We start from the raw sequence: 20788 nt of genomic DNA, 5'->3' as shown, positions 1-20788 counted from the left end.
ATTTGACAATGAGAGAAGGAAAATGCCGCCGTCATTCGTACTACCGTTTCCCAAAGTGGTTACAAGTTTCGACAGGAATATCTTTTTGGATCTCTCGCAAACCGCGTGTCACCCCACATCTTGATCGGACGGCTAATGTCTTCGTTTACCCTTACTAAACGCCACGCCCATGTAAGGAGCGTGGAAAAGTGTTCCACAACCCCTTTTTTTTTTTTAAATTTATTTGCAGAAAGATTTATTTTGTACTTGATTAAAATTATAATAATTATAATATTTTTTTATTAATGTATAATTTATACACACATTCTTGACATTTAATGTCACATCCAAAGGACTATTCCAGAAAGGCACTTGGCTTCTACAAATGCAAGTGTAGATTGGTTGGATGGGAATATTAAAAGATGAGCATTGTTTTAAAAAAGGAAGAAGATAGCGCTCTTTGACTTCATTTGCTCATGCATTCAAAGCAAGTTAAAATAAAAGCTTTTTATTTGATTTGTGTTTTAAATCGTTCGCATAGCTTTTGCTTAATCCATCCAAAAGCAAAACAGCTTTACGAAGATAGTTGCTGAAAATTAAAAAAAAAAAAAAAAAAAGGAGCAGGCAATGCAGAAGCAGGCAGTGCAGGAATCAACACTTCAGGCAATAAAACAGGTAGCATCGTTTAAAGCTGCAATATGGTTTTCCCGTTTCAAGACTTAGCTTTTGTTTTATTGATGTTTTGCTACATTCAACCCCAGCCGTCAGATATTTCGCTTTCTTCCTTGATACCATCATTTCAGGCTAACGTGTATATGTTTACCAAATTGTCCTCACTATATTGTCTAGGCCCAGGCCTACCTCCCATTATTTTTTTATTATTAAATATTGAGTCTCAGACAGTTGCGATTGACGTGATTTTATTATTATTATTATTATTATTAGCATTATTATTAAAATTTAAATGAAAATCACATTTGTGGGTTTTTATTTTCATTTTAAAAAAAATATTAAAAAATGGAGCGAGGAAAGAAAAGGGATGGAAATAGAAGGATAAAATTGGGGCCCAGGAGCAATATTGGTGGAGAAATAAAGAAGGGAATTGATTACACACATCATAGGACCCGTGAGTACTGAGTGCTATCCCAAAATATTTATTGTTTTTGTCCTTTATTATTTTTTTATTATTTTGATTTTATGTGAGTTTATGCCAATTGCACCTTTTCTTCTGCCTCCAAACACCCAAAACTTGAGACTTGAGAGTAACCATGAAACTGGATGAAATGTAGGGCAAAAGGCTTTCTTTTCTTTGCCTTTTAAATATCTTGCTAAAAATAATTCATAAAAAAAAATAAATAAGCTCTGATATTTTCAATGGATGTGCAAATAATTTTAAAATTAAATTTTATATTAAATAAGTTTTTAATTTTCATTTAATAATAATTAAAATTAATATTTTTAACATTTTACTATTAATAAAATCAACTCAATCTAATTAAATTTTTATTTTAAAAATTTAAAATTGATCACATAAAATTTTTTTTCACTCTAAATAATTTTGAATTAATATAATTTATTATTAATAAAATTAAATCAAATAATTTTTTATCAAAAAATAAACAGGTTTGACCTTAATCAGCAAGTTATGTCTCATTTTAAATTTATTTAATATTAATTAAAAGTATAAATATTTATTTCATTAGCTTTTAAATAATATATTTCAAAATAAATAAATAAATGAATGAATTTCTACACAGTTTATTATTGAACATGTAAATTATTTTATATTTTATATAAAATAGGAATTTAAATCTAATGACTTTCTCGATTTAAAAAAAAAAAAATACAGTCTAATTCTCCCAATTCAGGAAAATCTAAAAACCGTTACTTAAAATCCTGCATACCTATATCATGCTCCAGCGCTCTATTAGCAAACCAAACCATAAAATAGAGAGATTGCCTTCAGGATATACATAGGGTTGAGCAGAATTCGATTTAAATCGAAAAATCAAACTGAATTGAGTCAATTCAATTTAATCGATTTGGTTTTAAAATTTAATTGGTTTGGTTCGATTTTGAAGAGAAAAAAAATCGATTAAATCGAATCAAACCAAATAGTGATTTATATAGTCAAATCAAACTAAATCGAACCGAATTGATTTTTGAATTGATTTATTTTTATAGAAAATTTATGAATTATATTTAATTTTATATATATTAATTGTTTAATTTCATTTATTAATGGTTATTAGGTTTAAACCAAAGTTAAAAGTAGATCAAATAACTTGAAAATCAAGTCTAAATTAAAAAATCAATAAAAAATTAAACCAATCGATCTAAACGGAATCAAATCGAAATAGAACGATTCGGTTCAATTCGATTTTTCACCTATATCGATTCGATTCAATTTCTAAAATTTATGATTCAATTTTTATAATTTAATTCGATTCGATTCAGTTCGATTTGAATCGAATGCTCACCCCTAGGTACACATGATGAATTTTTATGATCCAGTCGCTCTTCATCAAATGGCATAGAGCGGCATCCCTCGTTGCAGAGCATTCTTCGTTGCAAAGCCACTGATCTGAACCACTATCCGCCAATCGGGAATCCACTTCCAAGAAATTACTTTTTTTTTTTTTTTTTGAGAAACAAGAAATTACTTTATTTCGTATCACTGAATTTCTTCTTTTTGTTTGTCGATTAATATGAAAGTCATAAAATAATAACATCATCAATCATATCATCTAAATGGCTAGGTTATGAATTTTTAATAAAAGTTATCAATCTATAAGTCATTTGATATATCAGCTAATGTAATCATAGTTTTATAAAAGGTTCATCATATAATATAATGCGACTGTTGTTATTTATAAGTTTTTCAATGTGCCATTACTTTTTATCAATTATTTAAAGGAAGAATTTTGAGCTGTGCTAGCAAAGCCCATTACTACAATTATTTAAGGTAATAGCCATTATTTACTATTAACAGTAACAGTTTTATCTCAATAATTCAACCAATAAAAACACACATGCTGATAATATATTTTTTTCTTCTTTTTATAATCTCTATGTGCATTTTTCTATCATATTTTCTCTCACACTAAACTTTTCTTTTTATTTACAAATCTTTCCATTATTCTTTTTAAAGTTAAGATTATCATATACATTTCTACTCTTCCTAACTGAGCATTATTTTTCCCCTCATTTTTTAGTTTTTAAAATTAATTTTATTAAAATATATTATTAATTACTAAAAAAATCCAATTTGATATATCTACTTATTTTATAAACTTTAGAAATTTTTTTAAAAAATGCAACCGTGATGAAAATATAATCAAAGAACATCGAGATACAGCAATAACAAAACGAGGAACATGAAGTGGAATAAAAATAGTAAATTTGTAACGGCCAGGGTCATTATAAATGTCAGAAGTTCACAGCCACAGGCATACTACCAAAACAAAAGTAAGGGTCCACAACTGTAACAACAGTTTCACAAGGTGAAAGACCCACTAGAAGAAAAGTTTAATTCCAGTGGAACAGCCAGATAGGAAAATATATCACCCTGAACAAAATTTTTAGATGCAAGAAATACCAAAGAAACATTTCATTTTGTGACTAGATCCGCGTTGTGCCATCCCTTAGTGCAAGGTGGAATACTCATGAATTCATCAAACTCCTTTACATGGACATCACAACACTTCCACTGTAATATTATATGTAAATAAGAAAAAACATAAAGATGATCATTAAAGAAAACCTTAAGAAAGCAGACTGAAGAGCAAAATGCAGCAAAAACAGATACAAACGGACATACCCCTCTCAACCGATCATGAAAAACAGCAGGCCCGGGATGGTAACTACAGGCAGTTTCATTATTATCCTTTTCTTTAAAAGTTTTACCACACCCCCGATTCCTGCAGGTCTGGGGCTCGTTTATGTCAACTACCTTCTTTGACGGTGCAGAGGACCCTTCTGTACCCACATAACTTTTAGCCGGCGAAGCTTGCTTGGCTAGTGAGCCTAAAATGGATGTGAAAAGCAATCAAACTTCAAAGAGAATGGAAAAATTGAAAATGGATGGGAGAAAAAAAGTACACCGAAAGATCATTAAAAAAAATGATGCAACCTGCAGCCATAATCACAAGAGAGAAAATAAAAAGTGATAGCGCGGTAAAAGAGAATCCAATTAATGGGATAAGCTAAGAAAATCCTTTCCTTTTCCTCAATTTCATTTAACTCTTTAGCTTGGTAAACTTTCAACCTAAGACCTCCCTCAATCCCATCCTCCACTCCTTATTATTAGAACCAACAATAGCAAAAAATTTATTTTCTCCAGTGCTTTGCTTTGCATAAGAATGGACAAATCAAGGTACTTGTTCAATAGGGTAAAACCCCAACTATTGGAGATTACTGAACACGATATCTCTCTCAAATCCAAACAATGGATAACCATGTTATGCATACCAGCGCTAGAAACCACAACATTCAAACCTTTAGTTTTTATATTTCCCTTCACTCTATAAATGAAGAGGCATACAATATTTAGGATGGAGAATTTGCACCAATAAGCAGTACCAAGAAGGGAGGAAAGAAGACAAAGGGTCCATTTGTTTCACAGAAAGTATTTCCTGGAGAACTTTTTTTAGCATTTTATTTGGCATTTGAGTCTCTTAGATATGAAAAATGCTTTATCACAAAGGAGAAATTATACCATTTTCAAGGAGAACGGCTTCTTATTATCAAAGGAAGAGTTCATTTTCACAATATAGGCAGTTAGGCACATACCCTAATACTGACTGCCACCAGTCATCTCTGGCCATTACCAGCAGCCAGCAGCAACCATATTTTACCATTTGCAGAGTACTGCAGACTGTGTTTGCAATGGACTCAATTTTGTTCATAATTAATATTGCGTACAGTACGGTCGGTGTTGTTCATAATCAACAGTCAAAAAACTAAAGATTTTTTTCTTCTTTCCCATTATAATCTCAACATGAAAGATCAAAACTTGTTAATCCTTCAAAGGTAAAAAGAGCACAGATGATATTACCATGATCTGAACAAAAGAATCCCTGCTTGCATCTAGGACAAGATTCCTTTGAGGACAAGTTGGTTGTGGTAACTGCAGCGGGAGGAGAAATTGGATTCTTTGGACTAGGAGTAACCTTTGCTAACACGGGTTTCTCAGTTGTGTGTTTACCTGTCTTACATCTTCATCAAAGAAGAAAGGTTGAGGTACTACAATCAACAAGTAGATAAATATATAGTCAATTTAATATATTAGTCATGATCAAAAGGATTAAAGGTTAAAAGAGAAGAAAGAAGTGGCTATATTGACAAACTAAAGGGTTTCTATTCCTGAATCAAGAGGATTACTGTGAAAAAAAGGGAATCCCAGTAAAAGCATCAAAAGCAGCAGATGTAAAATTTTCACTATGAATTTTAGCATCTATGATCAATATAACAAAAAAACTCTCAAATCAACCTTGATCCCCATCTAGTTGGTTGACCATAAGAATTAATTTCCTTCAATAATATATATATATATATATTGATTCTAAATCATTTTTATTTTTAGTTTAAAAATCAAATGTCAGAAATTTTATTCAAATTAAAGTACATAAGGGAGGGGAGGAGGAAGAGAGAGAGAGAGAGAAGCACAGGCCATACCCAGGAATCTCTAAAAATAAGGTGAAATCATGACTTCTTTTCTTGCAACAACTCCATTCTTTCATTCCATCACGAAATATAGGCTGAAAAATGCAATCAAGTGACAGCAGCATATCAAAGTTAAAGATAGAAGGAAGTTTTGGAACCAGAAATTTTTGAAAAGAATTAAATGAAATGAATCAGACTAAAGATTTCAACTTACTCCCTGACAATACATATGCACATTTGCAGTGATACACCATTCAACCATGTAAAGTAACAAAAAAAAAAGCCAATTAGCATAATCCACAAAATACCTCATATCTCAGTATTTAATTACAAAAGTAAATAAAAGGGTAGTACCAGTAATTGCTTCTATGATCAGCAGAATTAATGATCGCATAAAAATAAAATTTGAAAACTTAAAAAACAAAAAGAAGGGAAATTCACTTGATGTTGCTGGAAACCTATATCTAAGTAAAAGACAGAACCATCAACTACAACGCTATACTTTATAATGTATGATATGTAGAACAGGTAAACTCATCAAAAATAAAACAATTGGTAAATTGGACACTTTCAGAATGAGTTTCTTGCAAATCTAAGCTTTAAAATATCCCCATATTTATCAAACTTTTTCCTGCCTTGTAATTTAGGAGGAACCTAAATTACATGCCGACAATTGAGAACTCAGTAACAGAGATTACAAATATTATCTCAAATTTTCAATAGCCAGAAGTTGTTTGAAGCTTAGAATGCTAAAAAATGCAATCAATTACAAATTTTAAGAACCAAGTCCATTATGGCAAGCCTACCAGCAAGATACAAAAGAAAGATCCGTCAATTTTGATCTCTACTCGTTAAGTAAAAGGCAATTGAAAGACTAGATCCTACTGAACTTTACTAATTAGAAGGTGGAAATTGTCACATGGACTGCCAAAATTAAGAAAAATAATAGCCGGCGATAAGATTAATCCCACAGAAATTTGCGATTGAAGCAAAGGCAGTCCTATTACACCAGTAACACTAATGGTTCATGCCAAACATTTCAAACAGAAATGTAGCTCGGGTGAGCTGCTCACGTCCTTCGTTTTAAATAAATAAATAAAAGAGCATAAGGAATCCCCATTGGTACTTGGTTAACCTAATTGAAACACAGAAAACTCACGATTCATCCATTATGAACTGTATGAAGCTTGAAAACAATCTCAGTGGTTCACAAAAACAGAAAGAAGAAGTGCAATCAAATTCAATGTAACGCATACCGAATCATGGTATTGACAAGAACCTTCAGGATTATCGTCTTCGGTGAAGGTGGCGTTGCATCCGATTCGCTGGCACCGATGCCTAACAACCTCCTCCTGCTCCATTTTCTCCACCTCTCAAGTCGGTGTTAGAAGACTGCGAAGACTTCACTGCAATCTGATGCACTTTATTTTTATGCAAAGTTGGACGGCCAAATGATTACTCATAAAGTTTTCAACATCATTATCCTCAAGCATCAACGGCTTAAACTAGAAGTTTAAGAAAAAAAAAAGAAAGGGCTTAAACTAGGATTAGCCCAGCTCCGAACGCATTGAAACCAGGATTTAAGCACCGGGCCAAGCTCACAATTTTTTTGGACTGCTACTTGAACAATTGAACCTAGAGCCATGGCCGGTTCGGAATCAGATGGGTTAAATTTGGATCAGACACTATTGATTGATTCATAATTCTAAATCAGCTCGAACTTAGACTTGAAGAGTCAGATTTATTTTTTTATTTAATATTAAATTAGATTGAATTGATGATATAATTTAATTAGGCCTGCTCTTTAAAAAAAATAAAAAATAAAAAAAGTTAACTATTAAATGGACTAAAATTAAGATTAGAATATTTTGAATTAGCTTCATATAATTTTGTTCAGATTTCAAACCGAGACCGATATATAATCATCTTTATCTCTTATGTATTTCAGAGTGAGAATGCATTATATTAAGTAGTAAAGAAACTCTTCTTTTCTTTTCATTCAAATTTTAACTTACAATAAATGATGTGACTAAATAATCACTATTAAATAAATCAATAATTATTTATTTTGTAATAAAATAGTAAATAATAAACATTAAAAACAACTTTAATTTCATTAAAATTTAAACTTTATAATTTTAAGACAAATTCAAATATTATTAAGCTAAAACTAATCAAATCTCTATTGAAGACCGTTCACTAGAAGACGGAAGGGGAAAAAAACCACCTTTTCGATCAGGCTAATGCGCGACAAGTGGCGACAACCATTGTATTGTGTCTGTAGATTTCCTACCCGTGAACGATCATTTCACTCCGCACTAGCGGGTCTTGGTATCAAAATTTCAAAATTAGTAAAAAGGGGCACTTCTACTTTATTGCAAACAAACCAAACGGAACTCCAAATTCTAGCTGCACAAAAAATAAAAATAAAAAATAAAAAATAAAAACTCTAAATTCTTCATTAAATCAGTTGAGACATAATCGAATTGTAACATCCATCAATTGGATTCTCAAAGCAGACAGCTATGCGAATGCCCAAAGAAACGTCTCCCCAGCAAAAGGCGGTCGTAATTTGAATTGAAATTGAAATGATCGAACTCAAAATTAAAGTTGTATTAAAATAAATCAAAATTAAAAATTAAATTAATTAAAATTAAACTTAGATCATATATGATAAAACGTAATTTAATGTAATTAAAATTATAATTTAATATAATTATTATAATATTTTTATGTTTGACTACAAAATTAAAATATAAGTATTATAATATAATAGGTAATTTTTATTTTAATATTTAATTTATTTATAATATTAATAATAAATGATAATAGTTATAGTGATTGAAGTAATTAAAATTAAACTTAGATCATATATGTAATTAAAATTATAATTTAATATAATTATTATAATATTTTTATGTTTGACTACAAAATTAAAATATAAATATTATAATATGATAGGTAATTTTTATTTTAATATTTAATTTATTTATAATGTTAATAATAAATGATAATAGTTACAGTAATTGATAATCTAGTGATAATGATGATGACGAACAGCAACAGCAATTATAATGATAAAGGTGATGATAAATGTGACATTAACTAAATTGTGATTACTATAGTCAAGTGAGAGTGGTAACGATAATAATGATAGTAACAAGACAGTGATGTTGGTGATTGTGGTAATAATAATAGTAATGACAAGATAAAGATAATGGTGATAATAACAGTAGTGGCCAGATAGTGATAATTAACAATAAATGAAAAACCTAAACATAAAATCTTGATTACATCTATTTTTATATGTAATTATCATTTTGTTACTTTAAATATAATCAATTATATTATATAATTATAATTCTATTACATTAAATTTTTTTATATTATTAAATAATATAATCAAATATTCAATATAATCACAGCTACATTACAATTTTGTAAACCATACCAAATATGACCTTAAATTATACTACAATTCGCACGTCCAATTTTCAATTCCAATTTCAACCCACAAAAACATGACCAACAAACCAAACCATGACAAGCCTATATTAGGCACTCACAATTACTCTTTTACCTTGTCGCTTACCCATTTCTTTTTCCTCCTACAAAATATGAATTTTAGGTCACAAAATCAAGTAATTGAGCAAAACTATGGCTCTTGGGCAACAAAATGCCAAAAAATACAGCTAAGTGGGCTAAAAAAAAATACATATATATACACACTATTCAAAGAATATGAAGATTATATGTATATGAATGCGAACTTCGGGCTAAATTGTTAATGGAACTGAAATTCTGACGTGCCATCTGAAATCTCGACCATGGACTTGGCAGCGAGGAGAAACCCATATATTTACAAATTACTGAGGCCTTTAACTTTACCCCCTCATATGTCCAGATTGTAAAACATGCGAGGTCACAACAATCTGTTATGCGTTTCAATCATGGAAGCTCTCTCCTGTAACGAGATACAATGACAATTTCCTTTCAGATGTTTTTTCAAGTATCTTCACAATATGTTTGTAAATAGAAGTTAAAACTAGTATTTGCGAGTAAAGAGCCTTAGAGCAGTCATTCAACATTCAGATGGCGTCCCATTGATGCAATTTCAGTGATACCCAATATGATGAGCGAGATAAACCAATGCTTCACCTAGAACTATTTGTGCTGGTAAATAATAATGTTGGGATCCCCTAACTAATGCGTGTATCCTCAGAATTATGATAAAGCATAACTTTCTTCCTAAATAAATTCCTCCAAAACTAATCAGTACAAAATATGAAAACCCACCAATGGCATCCCCCTCCTAACATATTATCAATGATGCGGTGATGTGAACTGAGTAAAGGATTCCACCATACCTGTTACTTCTAGAATGTGTCAGCATTTATTTTTACACTATAAATACAAGAAAAACATGATACGATACCCAACATACTTCAAAAAGACACCATATTCTAGTCATATAAGTCTACTGAAAAATTTGATGCCGAAGCTCAGCAGTAGAAAGAGTAACTGTGATTTAGCTTTCTAGGTATAACAGCAGCAATTTTCTGGTCAGTATTGTCCTAATAAGGGCCCATACAGCACAACCCAGTAAAGAATATAAATATTTAGTTGTCTTTTTTTTTTTTAAATAAAAAAAATCTTCAGGATATCAGTTGGTGGTTATCAAGCTAATCTCTATGTAAGTGTAGGCATGAAAGTACAGAACTCTGTAAATGAGAGAGAGAGAAAGAGAGAGAGAGAGAGAACGAACCTCATTCTGCATGCTGCTTTCTGTTGGAAACCATTGCAATAGAACCCCCAAATTCATGACATTAGGTATCAATTTGAATAAAAGAGGAGTTGTTACCTGAATAACCATTTCAATAAGGCAAATGTTAAATCCCAGAGAGCCAAAAGTATTATTAAAGCTTCCAATGCCAACATATGTATCAAAGAAACACACCAGACTAAGAGCTGTTGTTCCAAGAAGAAGAAGATACATCTTTCCCTAAAAAAACCATGAACAAGGTTAAGCATCAACCAAGTTATATAAAAACACACATGTGCCATGCACATACATCAACTTGGGAATCTCTAACATTACAATATCATATCTAAAATAGACAAACAAAGGAATAGGAAAGAGAGGTCACCTCAACAAGATGAAGATTTGAGGCACGGCTTAGGAGAACAAAAGCAAATTCTCCAATTTGAGCAAGCAATACTCCAACCTAAACGATGATACATTAAATAATTCTGTTTGAGCAAAATTCACATAAAATCATCACATTAAATGGCTTTTGTATTTTCTTCAACAAGCCTAATAAGCCAACTCACGTGGAACGATGTCCTCATGCCATAACCAAAGGCTTTAGTAACCATAGCAGCAACAGCTGTCTTAACCACTATAACGAGAATCACAGATGCTAGCAATATATCCACATGGTTCCACAGAAAATGTACATGTATGAGCATTCCAATACTAGAAAGGAAGAGAGCCGCAAACAAGTTACGAATTGGTTCCACCTACAAAGAAGAATAGCAACAAATTCAACAAGGTATTAATCCCATTACCCGTGTCAAAACGATAAGGTGTAGTCAGCACAGCCAGTAAGTCAAGTTTCAGGGTGACAAACCAATTGTCAATATAAATAATAGCACATTCTCCAACAGAATAAAATAGATACAAGTTACAATCTCAGAGCATCAGCATTTTTAAAATTGATGAGCACAGGCCTTTTTTACTGTAGCTCCCTGATAGTTCATCTTCAATGATTAAGAATAATCTAATAGATAATGTAATGACAGCAGCAACAGATGTATCCCAAGTGTATATTAAATCAATGAAAAGAATTGGGATAATATAGGACATTATCATTGCCCAGAATAATACCTGGTCTAAGGTATGTTGTGCGAAGTCAGTGGTAGATATCATAACTCCAGCCACAAATGAACCCAACTCAAGACTAAGGCCAAGCTTGTCGCTGCACTGAAATGGTTTATGAAACTCCAAAAGTATTAAAAAAGTGATGAGGAAAATTTTCACAACCAGCAATATGCTGCATTCAATCATACAACTAGCACAATATCTTAACTGGGAGAAAGTAAAATAACTATAAAATATTATGTATCATACAAACAATTGGCTGAATAAATGCTATTGCTTTGTGGTTCATTTGTTAGCAGATATAGCATTCTCAAAGGAACAAAATTATCAACATAACAAACATAAGTAAGGTATAAAGCTTTATTTGCCATGTCTTAATCTTCCTTAGTTAATGTAGTAAAAGTTCGATCTAGCTTCATTAGAAGATGAAGCAACAGTTTTTATTCAGTAAGTTGGTTAAAAAATCTGCCATCTGATCTGCCTCTCAGTGATAAAGAATGCAAAAAATGTGGGTGTAGTCTTGCCAATTTAAAGGGCCTATTTGTCCATATCTCATTTGCTTTTGAACTTCCTATCAGTAAGTGAGCATCTGAAAATATGTCAACTTATTAACCATCCAATTTGGAGCGAAGTTAATATTCAGCAGGATACAAAATCCAACACCAAATCCAAGTGCAACAATGCATAGAATTCAGCAAAAGGGGTTAACATATTTATACACTTACCCAAGCAGATAATAAGCAGAAGGCCACCGCAGCAAGCTGATAAAGTTCATTTGTCTGAATCACAGGATGGAAACAAAAGTTGTAATTATGAGGGTTAATCCAGAAAAGTATCGAGTTAAACCATAGGAAGCAAGGTATATAAAACATTTTTGAAAAACCATGTTATAAACTCACTTGAGATGATAGCTGTATCATTAACTTAAGAAAACGAGGCACAAATGACCAAGACAATATAGATGCAACAGTGAGGAATATGGACAACACCAACAGCCTGAAGTTAATAACAAATAGAAGTTAAATTTGACCCACACCATTTAAAGTGGGATCATAGTTTGTCATAACATTAAAGTACTGTAAAGGAGAACAAAAGAAGCCCCATTAAGAAAGAGAAAGTGGCAGGAGGGGATAACTGCAGTAAATGTCTCTCTCTCCTTCTCTCTCAAGACTGAGAAGAACACACACACTAGAAGGGGGAAGGGAAGAGGTAACAAAACAAACTTACAGTTTGCCCATTGAAACCATTCCTTGTGCCAGCCCGCTGCTGCCACCCAAGACAGGAAGCAAAGCAAATAACAAACCAACAGCACAATCCTGCAATAATTCATAGTTAAAGACATCAAGCTTTTCCAACACAAGTCATCAATTAAAGTTGTGTTACCAAATAAATACAAACAATGTAAAAATTAATAATAATGAAACCTGAAATATAAGCGTTCCAATTGTGACTTGACCATGAAGAGCACTACTACTATTCCGTTCAACTAAAAATTTCACCACCTGTCAAAGGGAAAAAGGAAAAAAGCGAATTCAGTGTTTCATATAAAGAATCAATAAAATAAAAAAAATGAGATATTAGCATCAGAAACTAGTCTAGAAGAGTACCACTGCTGTCGATGACATTGACAGGAAGGAACCCACAAAAACACCCTCAGACAACTTAGCTCCACAAAACTGCTTAGGTAACAGATATCCAAGTTTAGCATACATTTGACAGGAATCATAGAAACATCTAGGAGATTAAATCACATACTTTAGGCAACATACCACAGCAGTTATGCCACACAAGAACATAAATATCACAATTTGAAGTAGCCCTCCAAGAACAGCAACAGGCCCCACAACTTTTAACTGCAATAAAATGAATTGGAACAGCTTTCTAAACAACAGAAATGTTCTCATAAAAAAAAATTACATGACCTTCATAAAATGCTGCTGCATAAAATACAGTAAATAATATTTCCCCAATCAAATGTAGATCACCTTTGTCAAAGAAAACTCCAGCCCTAAAGCAAAAAGAAGGAACACAACACCAAACTGCGCCACAGTTTCAACCTGAAATGAAAGCAAATGGGAACATGTACCTGTCATTATATAAATATTATAGCAGGCCAATTCTCTATGCATGGAATTCCTAGCTGAAAAGACACCATATGCGCAGAAGCAAGGTACAGAGCACTTGCTTATGCTACATCCAATATTATTTCTGTGATGGTTTATTAAAGACATGGGAATCACTTTTTCTGGGCCAAATATCCCATTAGTGACAACAAGAATGCTATCCAAAAAGGGGGCAGTTATGTGTTTCATGACTAAACAGAAAATTCACAGGGAAAGAAATAGAGGCAGCTCCACCCAGATTAGCAACTCTCCCAACTGGCCATGATCAGCCACAGTTAAGCTTAGTAGGCAGCCACAGCCCACAGGTCACACAGTACAAAAATACTGCACTTGCTCGGCATGTCCACGCCCACCCTCCTTTCCCACCTAAACTTGAGAGAATGAAGATTCTTATAGTAACATGATTACACCCTTCAAAAAGCTCAGTTATATGGGCCAAGACCCTTTCCAATAATATGTTATTGGCAATCTATCTTGTCTTCTCCTTTTTAATTAAGATCCCCAATAAAAATTGGAACAAATTTGAAACTTGCATCAGGAATGGCAATGGAGCAAGGGAGGGAAAATAAAGTGGGAGGAGAGAGTAAGCAATAAATTAACCCATACCCATCAGGTTCACGTGAGTAAAATTGCCATCTCTAAGTCTTCACCTAATAAATAAATAATCTAGTGCTAAACTAGATGATGATTATAAAACAGGTAATAAATCCATTATGAACTTTAAACAAGTAAGCTGAAAAAATTATTCCATCTTCTGGCCTTATGCAATTTTTATTGACATCTGGACTTTGCCCTCGAGAACGTTAACATAGCAATGATGCCACAAGATAACAAAATCCATTGGATAGCCCCGCAAAATACCCTCAGTGAAGGCAAAACACTCATGGCTAAAAGCATGTTGAAAAATATAAGCACTCAGGAAAATGGAAGATAGAAAATGATATACCTGTACCATCTCACTAATGAATTTCAGACCCCCTGGTCCAATAATCGAACCAGCAAGAAGATAGCCCACAATGACCTACCGTGCGCATCCATATCAAATAAAAAAATCACCTTAAACAATGCACAATACAACTCATAAAATAGATCTGCACATTTATCTCAACCTAAAAAGAAAACCATGAGCAATTCAAGATGAATAACATATACAAATACTAACCGGCTGTCCCAAACAAGAAAAAACAATTCCACCAATGGCAGCAGAAACTATGACAACAACCAGATCTGAAATTAATCTGCAGAGATGTCAAACAATACGTTAAAGCATAAATCTCAATCAGTATAAATACACAAAACAACTTCAATGACAGAGTTAGGCCAAAACGACAAGTTGTACAGACTATGCACAACAGTTCAACACTCATCAGACAATGGGACCTCAGAATAGCATATAACCTTGTATAACAGTAAGAAATAAGGATTTAAAAAGATATCAACCTCAAATCTACTTGAAGTATTGGGTACTTGGATTTCTTGTTTGACATCACAAATACATTGTCCTACAATTAATAAGAAAAGCATTTTATAAGCAATGAAATTTGAAAATAAAAACAGTTAGATCCAAAACCTGTTCAAAATCATCTGCATAAATGGCTAATACTAAATTTCAGCGCACCTTTTTGTCAATAAGAGTTGTCATGTCCTCAGAATCTTCATTTTCAAGTGAAAATACATTTGGAAACTGGAATGATTTTGTTCCACTGACAAGAAAGAGAGGGAGAGAAGGGCATATAAAATCAAACTCTCAGTTTTGAGACTGAAATAGAGAGAAAATATATCTCAATACACATTGTCCAGTTCAATAATTTTGAACCACAAATATAATTTACTTATTTCCTTACTTAGCCACTTGTGTATCATTTTTCTTGGCCTTCTCATGAGTGATTTTAGCTACAGTCTCCAATACAGCCTGTAAAACACAATCAAAACTCCTCTTTAACATTAATATCATAATGATAGAAGAGAAACAACTTATCTAAAATATCTAATGCACGGAAAGCCAAAAGAAAATGTTTTAGTTCTATCAAGTAGGAGCTGTAATGTAAGAATAAATATGGTATATAAAGAAACTCAGTTTTCCCTATTAACTATTAAAGATAGGAATAAAGCTAGATTTTGTATTAACTATTTGCACATTAACTAGATCCAAGCATTCTTTTTTTTTTTTTTTTTTTTGATAGGGGGATTGAGGGAGTGGGGATTCGAACCTAGCACCTATCAAGTGATGATATGTTTTCAGCCACTGGACCAAGTTAGGCTAGGCCCAAGCATTCTTTCCTTTTTCTTCTATTTGTACATTAAGATTTTGTAGCATGCTCTATTAAGGTTAAAGCTTTCATAACTGCTTTCAAAACATAACCTTGATGTAAACATCAAAACTATTAAATGCATTATAGACAGTAAATCTGATTTCTTGCTTCTGGACTTTTTGGAAAAATAGATCCAGATTTTTTTTAGGGGGTGAGAAGGTTGTCTTTGTATAGAAAATACTTTAGTAAAATGTTGTTTTGATGAAAAATAATGAGATTTATTGCATTCTCATCCAACATATTTTAAGGAAAAATTAGATCAACCTGTTGATCAGCTACACTGCTGTTGAAGCTGCTTCCATCAGAACCTATGAAAAGAATAGAACAAATTTAAATATCATCTAAACAACAGCTAATGAACCAATACTATCAAGGGATGGAACAAAATAGGTGATTATCATCTAATTTGGCATATAAAAGATAGTTCTATTAATCTTAATTTGAAGCTGTATCATGGTTCTTCTGGCACCTCTGTGGCTCTCATTCTGCTGGCTTTCTGAACTGTTGTGTTCAACTAAATATTAATCAAGGGCTATTTTGCGGCTGCCTGAGAATTTCAAACCCACAAAGTCCATAGTACTTATACTCTGTTGTAGAGAGCAGGCTCAGGGTTTCCAATACTTCATTTCGACTGAATCACAAATGTGATCTTAAGTTCTAGAGTTTGGACTTTTATACATTTCCATAGATGTCTCTAAGCATGGTCAAGGTTTAGTATGCCTAATTCGATATTTGCAATTGAATGCACCTATCTTTTCATCTACCTATTTGCTCCTAATAATTCTTTTTGTCAGCTTAATTCTCTTAAGAGCACTAAATTTTGAGAATTGTTTCATGAAAGCACCATACTGATTCTTCATGTTATACAAAATAATTAATCAAAGTCACTTCATCTTCATGGTTATTCATGCTGAAATCCAAATCTCGGATTCAAAAAAATAAATAAACATGGGCTACTCAAATTTGTTTAGTTATGTTAATAACGCTTCTAAATTAATCAGGAGAAAGCAAATTAGAAAAGTGAGACATGGTAAGGGTTGTACTTGTACGTAACACTCCGACAGTGATTTTAAAAGTGTTATAAATCCTCTCTTAAGATCAAGCTTCAAGAAATCAACTCAATAAAATCATATAATCGAAATCAAAGAAAATTGAGGTCATCCAAGAAAAAAAAAATCATAAACCGCCCACTGACTAGTTGATAAACTTCATTTTCAGCTCAGACTTCAGACCTTCCCTAGTATGGTGTTGGTATGCCAATTCATATTTAATAAAGTCACCGATATTACAGATCTAAATATCATTATTATGAAATTCAGTCTCATTTTCTCAGAAGCACTGAAGACGACCACACCCTATAGTGTAGCATTCTATCTGTTTCTTGAACTCCGTGGAAGTCCTCTTTAATTCTAATGCTTGGCTAGTCCTTCATGCAAATTAAGGACCATATTATTTTTCTCCCCTTTATAAAGTGAAATGTAGCATCGAATAATCAAATTAGGTCTAAATGTTAAAAAGGAAATTTAAAAAAGAAAAAAGTAATAGAAGTGTAAGCAAGAGCTCCTAACCTTCAGGCTGATCATTTTCGGAGAACTCTTTCTCCAGAACTCGATCAAACATTTTGGCTATACTGCCTTCTCCATTTTCAGGCGCAGAGGAATTCAACAAATTCCCGTAAAACCGCTCCCTAATCTCCTTGTCAGATCTCGCGGACGAACAAACCCTCGTGTAAACCAAAAGCAATAATAAGCAATACCAGAATCCATACATTCCCTGTTTCGCTTCAAAGATCGCCATATATTATGGCAATCTCCCTCCCTCTCTCTCTCCCTCTCTCTCCAGCAAGTTTGGAAGCAAGTCAGATTTCCAAAGGGAAAAAATCAAAGAGAATATTGCAACAATGGGAGATCGTTCGTGTGGGTTCTTAAGACCGAACTCCAAAGGCTTAAACCGTGCCTTTGAATTTTCTCTGTTTATGTTTCGCTAACAATGAGGATTTCCTTCCTTTTAAAAAATATAAATTAAAAAAATAAAATCAAAGGAACTTAACCACTCATGGCGGGATCATATTGGGTTAGTGGGGTGTGAATAGAACGAGATGTTAGCGTCACTTAGGCGTTTCGCACGTGTAAAAGTAGTTCAAGTGATTTTTTACGGGAAAGGAAAAACAAAGGTATGGTCCATCATTTTATATAAATTTTTTATTTTTATAATTTTTCAAAAAAATATATATTTCGTAAAATAAATTTATTTTTTACATAGTATTTTTTTTATTAAATTATTACAATTTTTTCTTTTTACAGCATGCATGGCTAAAAACTAAATATAGGAAAAGTAAAAATAATGAATAATGAAGGGAAATCTCTTATTTTATCTTATTTTGGCTTTTAAATTTTGTAGAAGAAAAAACCCGTCCGATCAAAACGGTCATATATAGATTTTGTCATTTTCAAAGATTTAATTTTCAGAAGGTCAAGAAAAGGGGTGCAGGATGATGTAATCAAGAACTTAGGCCACTTTGACACCACCGCTTAGATTTATTGGGCAAATAATTTTTTAAATGTATTAATTAAAGAATATTAAAAATAATTTAAAATATTTAATATTAAATAATTTAAAATTAAATTTATGAGTTTTAATTATAAAAATATTAAATAATTAAACAGTTTTTAAATTGTTTTTTAATAATATTATTTTTTAAAATAATTTTGACCTTCTATTAAACTAATATTTAATATATGTTCCAAATAGAAATTAATAGTTGTGTGCATATTTTTATATTATTTATATTTGTTTATTTTTTTTTGTAAAATATATTTTATTTTAAATTAATTTATATTATAAATAATTTAATTATTGTATAATACTTTTATTTATTAGTAAAAGAAAAAAAGGGGGTGCAATGCTTTCGGGGTTAATGATGTTATTACGGTGCACGTGAAGTTGCTAGCATGTTACTATCGTTTGGTTAGGACGTCGCGGAGAGGCGCAGCCTCCACTCTTTTCTTTACTCATCTTTTATTTATTTATATATTATACCTAATGATGAATAATTATTATTTTTTATTTATAATTTTTAATTCTAATAATTGTATATCAATTACAAAAAAAAAAAAGTCCTATTTTTCCATGATTAAAATATTAAAAAATTTTAACGTATTATGTGTGTCGAAATAAATTTGAGGGTATATTAATAGTAATAATGAAGTTAGATAATTATAAGTGTTCACCAATTAATTAAAAACTAAGTTAAATATTTTATAATTATCTCTTTCTTTAAAAAATGAATCTAAATTTTCTCTTAAAATTTATGGCTATACTCAATATTCTGAATCAATTAAATATTTATTAATTGAAAGATTGAAATGTAATTGCAACAAAATTTACTATTTGGAATAAAATTATTAAATAAGATAAAAACATATAAAAGGTTTTATTATTATTAAATGCAACATTATTAAATAATTAAATTATTTATTTAACAAATCAATTCATTTTATGCTTTTTTAAAAAAGTATGAAAAATACTTCACTATGAAATTTGAGTTAGAAGAGTGTGGCCATTTGCATAGCATATGGTAAGCCTATCATTGAGGTCTAGCTTCTCTTTTTGGCTCAACATAAGGTTTTTTTTTTTTTTTTTTCGTTAGAGTATAAGAACACCTGTTTTTGACTCGTTGTAGTACAACTTACTATATTTTCGAGTTATAATCACGTAGGTTCGCGGTACTAATTGGGGATTAATTATTTACAAAATATGATTTTAAAAATATTTTATTAAAATATTATAAAATTTAAATGTGATAATTTTTGACATTAAAACTATCAAATGAAATGGAGTTTGCAAGAGCAATCTACACAATGCATTGAAAAATAAATATTGCAAAAATATCGCAAGAAATTTATTACTTCTGCTCATTGTTGCTATTACGCATGAATTGTTGCTTCCGTGAATTATTGCTTACTTAAAAAGCTAGGACCAAGTTGTCAAAATAGAAGACTTGCAATCTCTTGAGCATTAGGTTTTTCCTTATTTTTTCATCTTCTTTTTTCTTTTTTTGTTTTTTTTCTCCTTATATCAAGTAATTTTTTTTTTTTACATCCAACATAATTTTTTCTATATATACATATTATTTTCAAGTTGTATTGCAATTTAGAATTTTATATTAAAAAATAAAAATATTACAATTAAGGTACATTTTCAATATATATATATATATATATATTATTTTCAAGTTGTATTGCAATTTGAAATTTCACATTAAGAAATAAAAATATTACAATTAAGGTACATTTTTAACTTTAATATAAAATGTTATTATAATTATTATATGGTATATTTATTTAATATTTTAATTATGATAATTTTGTTAAATGCATGGCAAATTCTGTGATATATTACATATTGTAATTAGTAAAAAATTAAATTAGTATGTTTATATGATATGAAATATTATAATTTTACTTTTTATGCTGCAAAGTTTGTGATAATTGCAAAAAATGAAATAAACATGCTTTTGCTAAAAATGTCAATTTTTAAAAAATTTTGCAAATCAAAAATTGGAAAGATATGAAATTGATGTTTTTATTAGTATATGGTATGACTTTATTAAAATTATTTGAAAATTTTAGTATCATGCATGTAAAGCTTTGATTATTTTTTTTAAATATAAATTTAATTTTTTTTAACTATTGGGACTTAAAAATTATAAATACAAAATTTTAATTATAATTTATGTACTATGTTTATTAAATTGTTGTTGTGTATATATATATATATTACTAATAGTATTGAAAATAAAATATATTTCATAAATAGTTGTTATAGTT

The 20788-nt window shown here is 30.9% G+C and overlaps 2 protein-coding genes across 4 annotated transcripts; both read right to left on the bottom strand.

Annotated features, from left to right (window-relative positions):
• Window positions 1–3362: 3362 nt before the first annotated feature.
• On the bottom strand, window positions 3363–7174 carry LOC110670192 (cysteine and histidine-rich domain-containing protein RAR1). 2 transcript variants are annotated; one of them, XM_058139093.1, is made up of 5 exons: window positions 6900–7174; window positions 5656–5738; window positions 5036–5196; window positions 3800–4005; window positions 3363–3688 (listed from the first exon to the last, which is right to left on the bottom strand). In XM_058139093.1, exons 1-5 carry the CDS (start codon window positions 7002–7004, stop codon window positions 3590–3592), a joined length of 654 nt encoding a protein of 217 aa, XP_057995076.1. In that variant the 5' UTR covers window positions 7005–7174; the 3' UTR covers window positions 3363–3589. The 2 variants fall into 2 exon arrangements, with proteins under 2 accessions (XP_057995076.1, XP_057995077.1); XM_058139094.1 differs by lacking the exon at window positions 6900–7174 and adding an exon at window positions 5858–6886.
• Window positions 7175–9079: 1905 nt separating this feature from the next.
• On the bottom strand, window positions 9080–17998 carry LOC110670197 (K(+) efflux antiporter 5). Of its 2 annotated transcripts, none has more exons than XM_021832166.2 (20): window positions 17528–17998; window positions 16224–16267; window positions 15492–15559; window positions 15266–15350; window positions 15088–15149; window positions 14810–14885; window positions 14594–14668; window positions 13510–13581; window positions 13294–13377; window positions 13132–13203; window positions 12949–13026; window positions 12752–12840; window positions 12424–12520; window positions 12250–12303; window positions 11531–11626; window positions 10975–11163; window positions 10791–10868; window positions 10601–10645; window positions 10409–10504; window positions 9080–9607 (listed from the first exon to the last, which is right to left on the bottom strand). In XM_021832166.2, the coding sequence occupies exons 1-20, from the start codon at window positions 17754–17756 to the stop codon at window positions 9566–9568; spliced, it is 1731 nt and encodes a 576-aa protein (XP_021687858.2). In that variant the 5' UTR covers window positions 17757–17998; the 3' UTR covers window positions 9080–9565. The 2 variants fall into 2 exon arrangements, with proteins under 2 accessions (XP_021687858.2, XP_021687859.2); XM_021832167.2 differs by having other exon boundaries at window positions 13132–13200; window positions 17528–17996.
• Window positions 17999–20788: the final 2790 nt, after the last annotated feature.

The sequence above is a fragment of the Hevea brasiliensis genome, chromosome 17 (assembly GCF_030052815.1).
Source record: "Hevea brasiliensis isolate MT/VB/25A 57/8 chromosome 17, ASM3005281v1, whole genome shotgun sequence".
NCBI lineage: Eukaryota > Viridiplantae > Streptophyta > Magnoliopsida > Malpighiales > Euphorbiaceae > Hevea > Hevea brasiliensis.
Note: the sequence above shows the minus strand (reverse complement) of the source record. Positions and strands in the feature narration are given on the sequence as shown.

Coding starts and splice junctions, on each gene's coding strand:
- LOC110670192 (XM_058139093.1), bottom strand. CDS start 7,004: ATGGAGCAGGAGGAGGTTGTTAGGCATCGGTGCCAGCGAATCGGATGC. Junction 5,197..5,655: donor TTATTTTTAGAGATTCCTGG/GTATGGCCTGTG, acceptor TCTTTGATGAAG/ATGTAAGACAGGTAAACACA. Junction 3,689..3,799: donor TTCATGATCGGTTGAGAGGG/GTATGTCCGTTT, acceptor ATAATATTACAG/TGGAAGTGTTGTGATGTCCA.
- LOC110670197 (XM_021832166.2), bottom strand. CDS start 17,756: ATGGCGATCTTTGAAGCGAAACAGGGAATGTATGGATTCTGGTATTGC. Junction 13,582..14,593: donor TCATTAGTGAGATGGTACAG/GTATATCATTTT, acceptor CTTTCATTTCAG/GTTGAAACTGTGGCGCAGTT. Junction 12,841..12,948: donor TTGGAACGCTTATATTTCAG/GTTTCATTATTA, acceptor GAATTATTGCAG/GATTGTGCTGTTGGTTTGTT.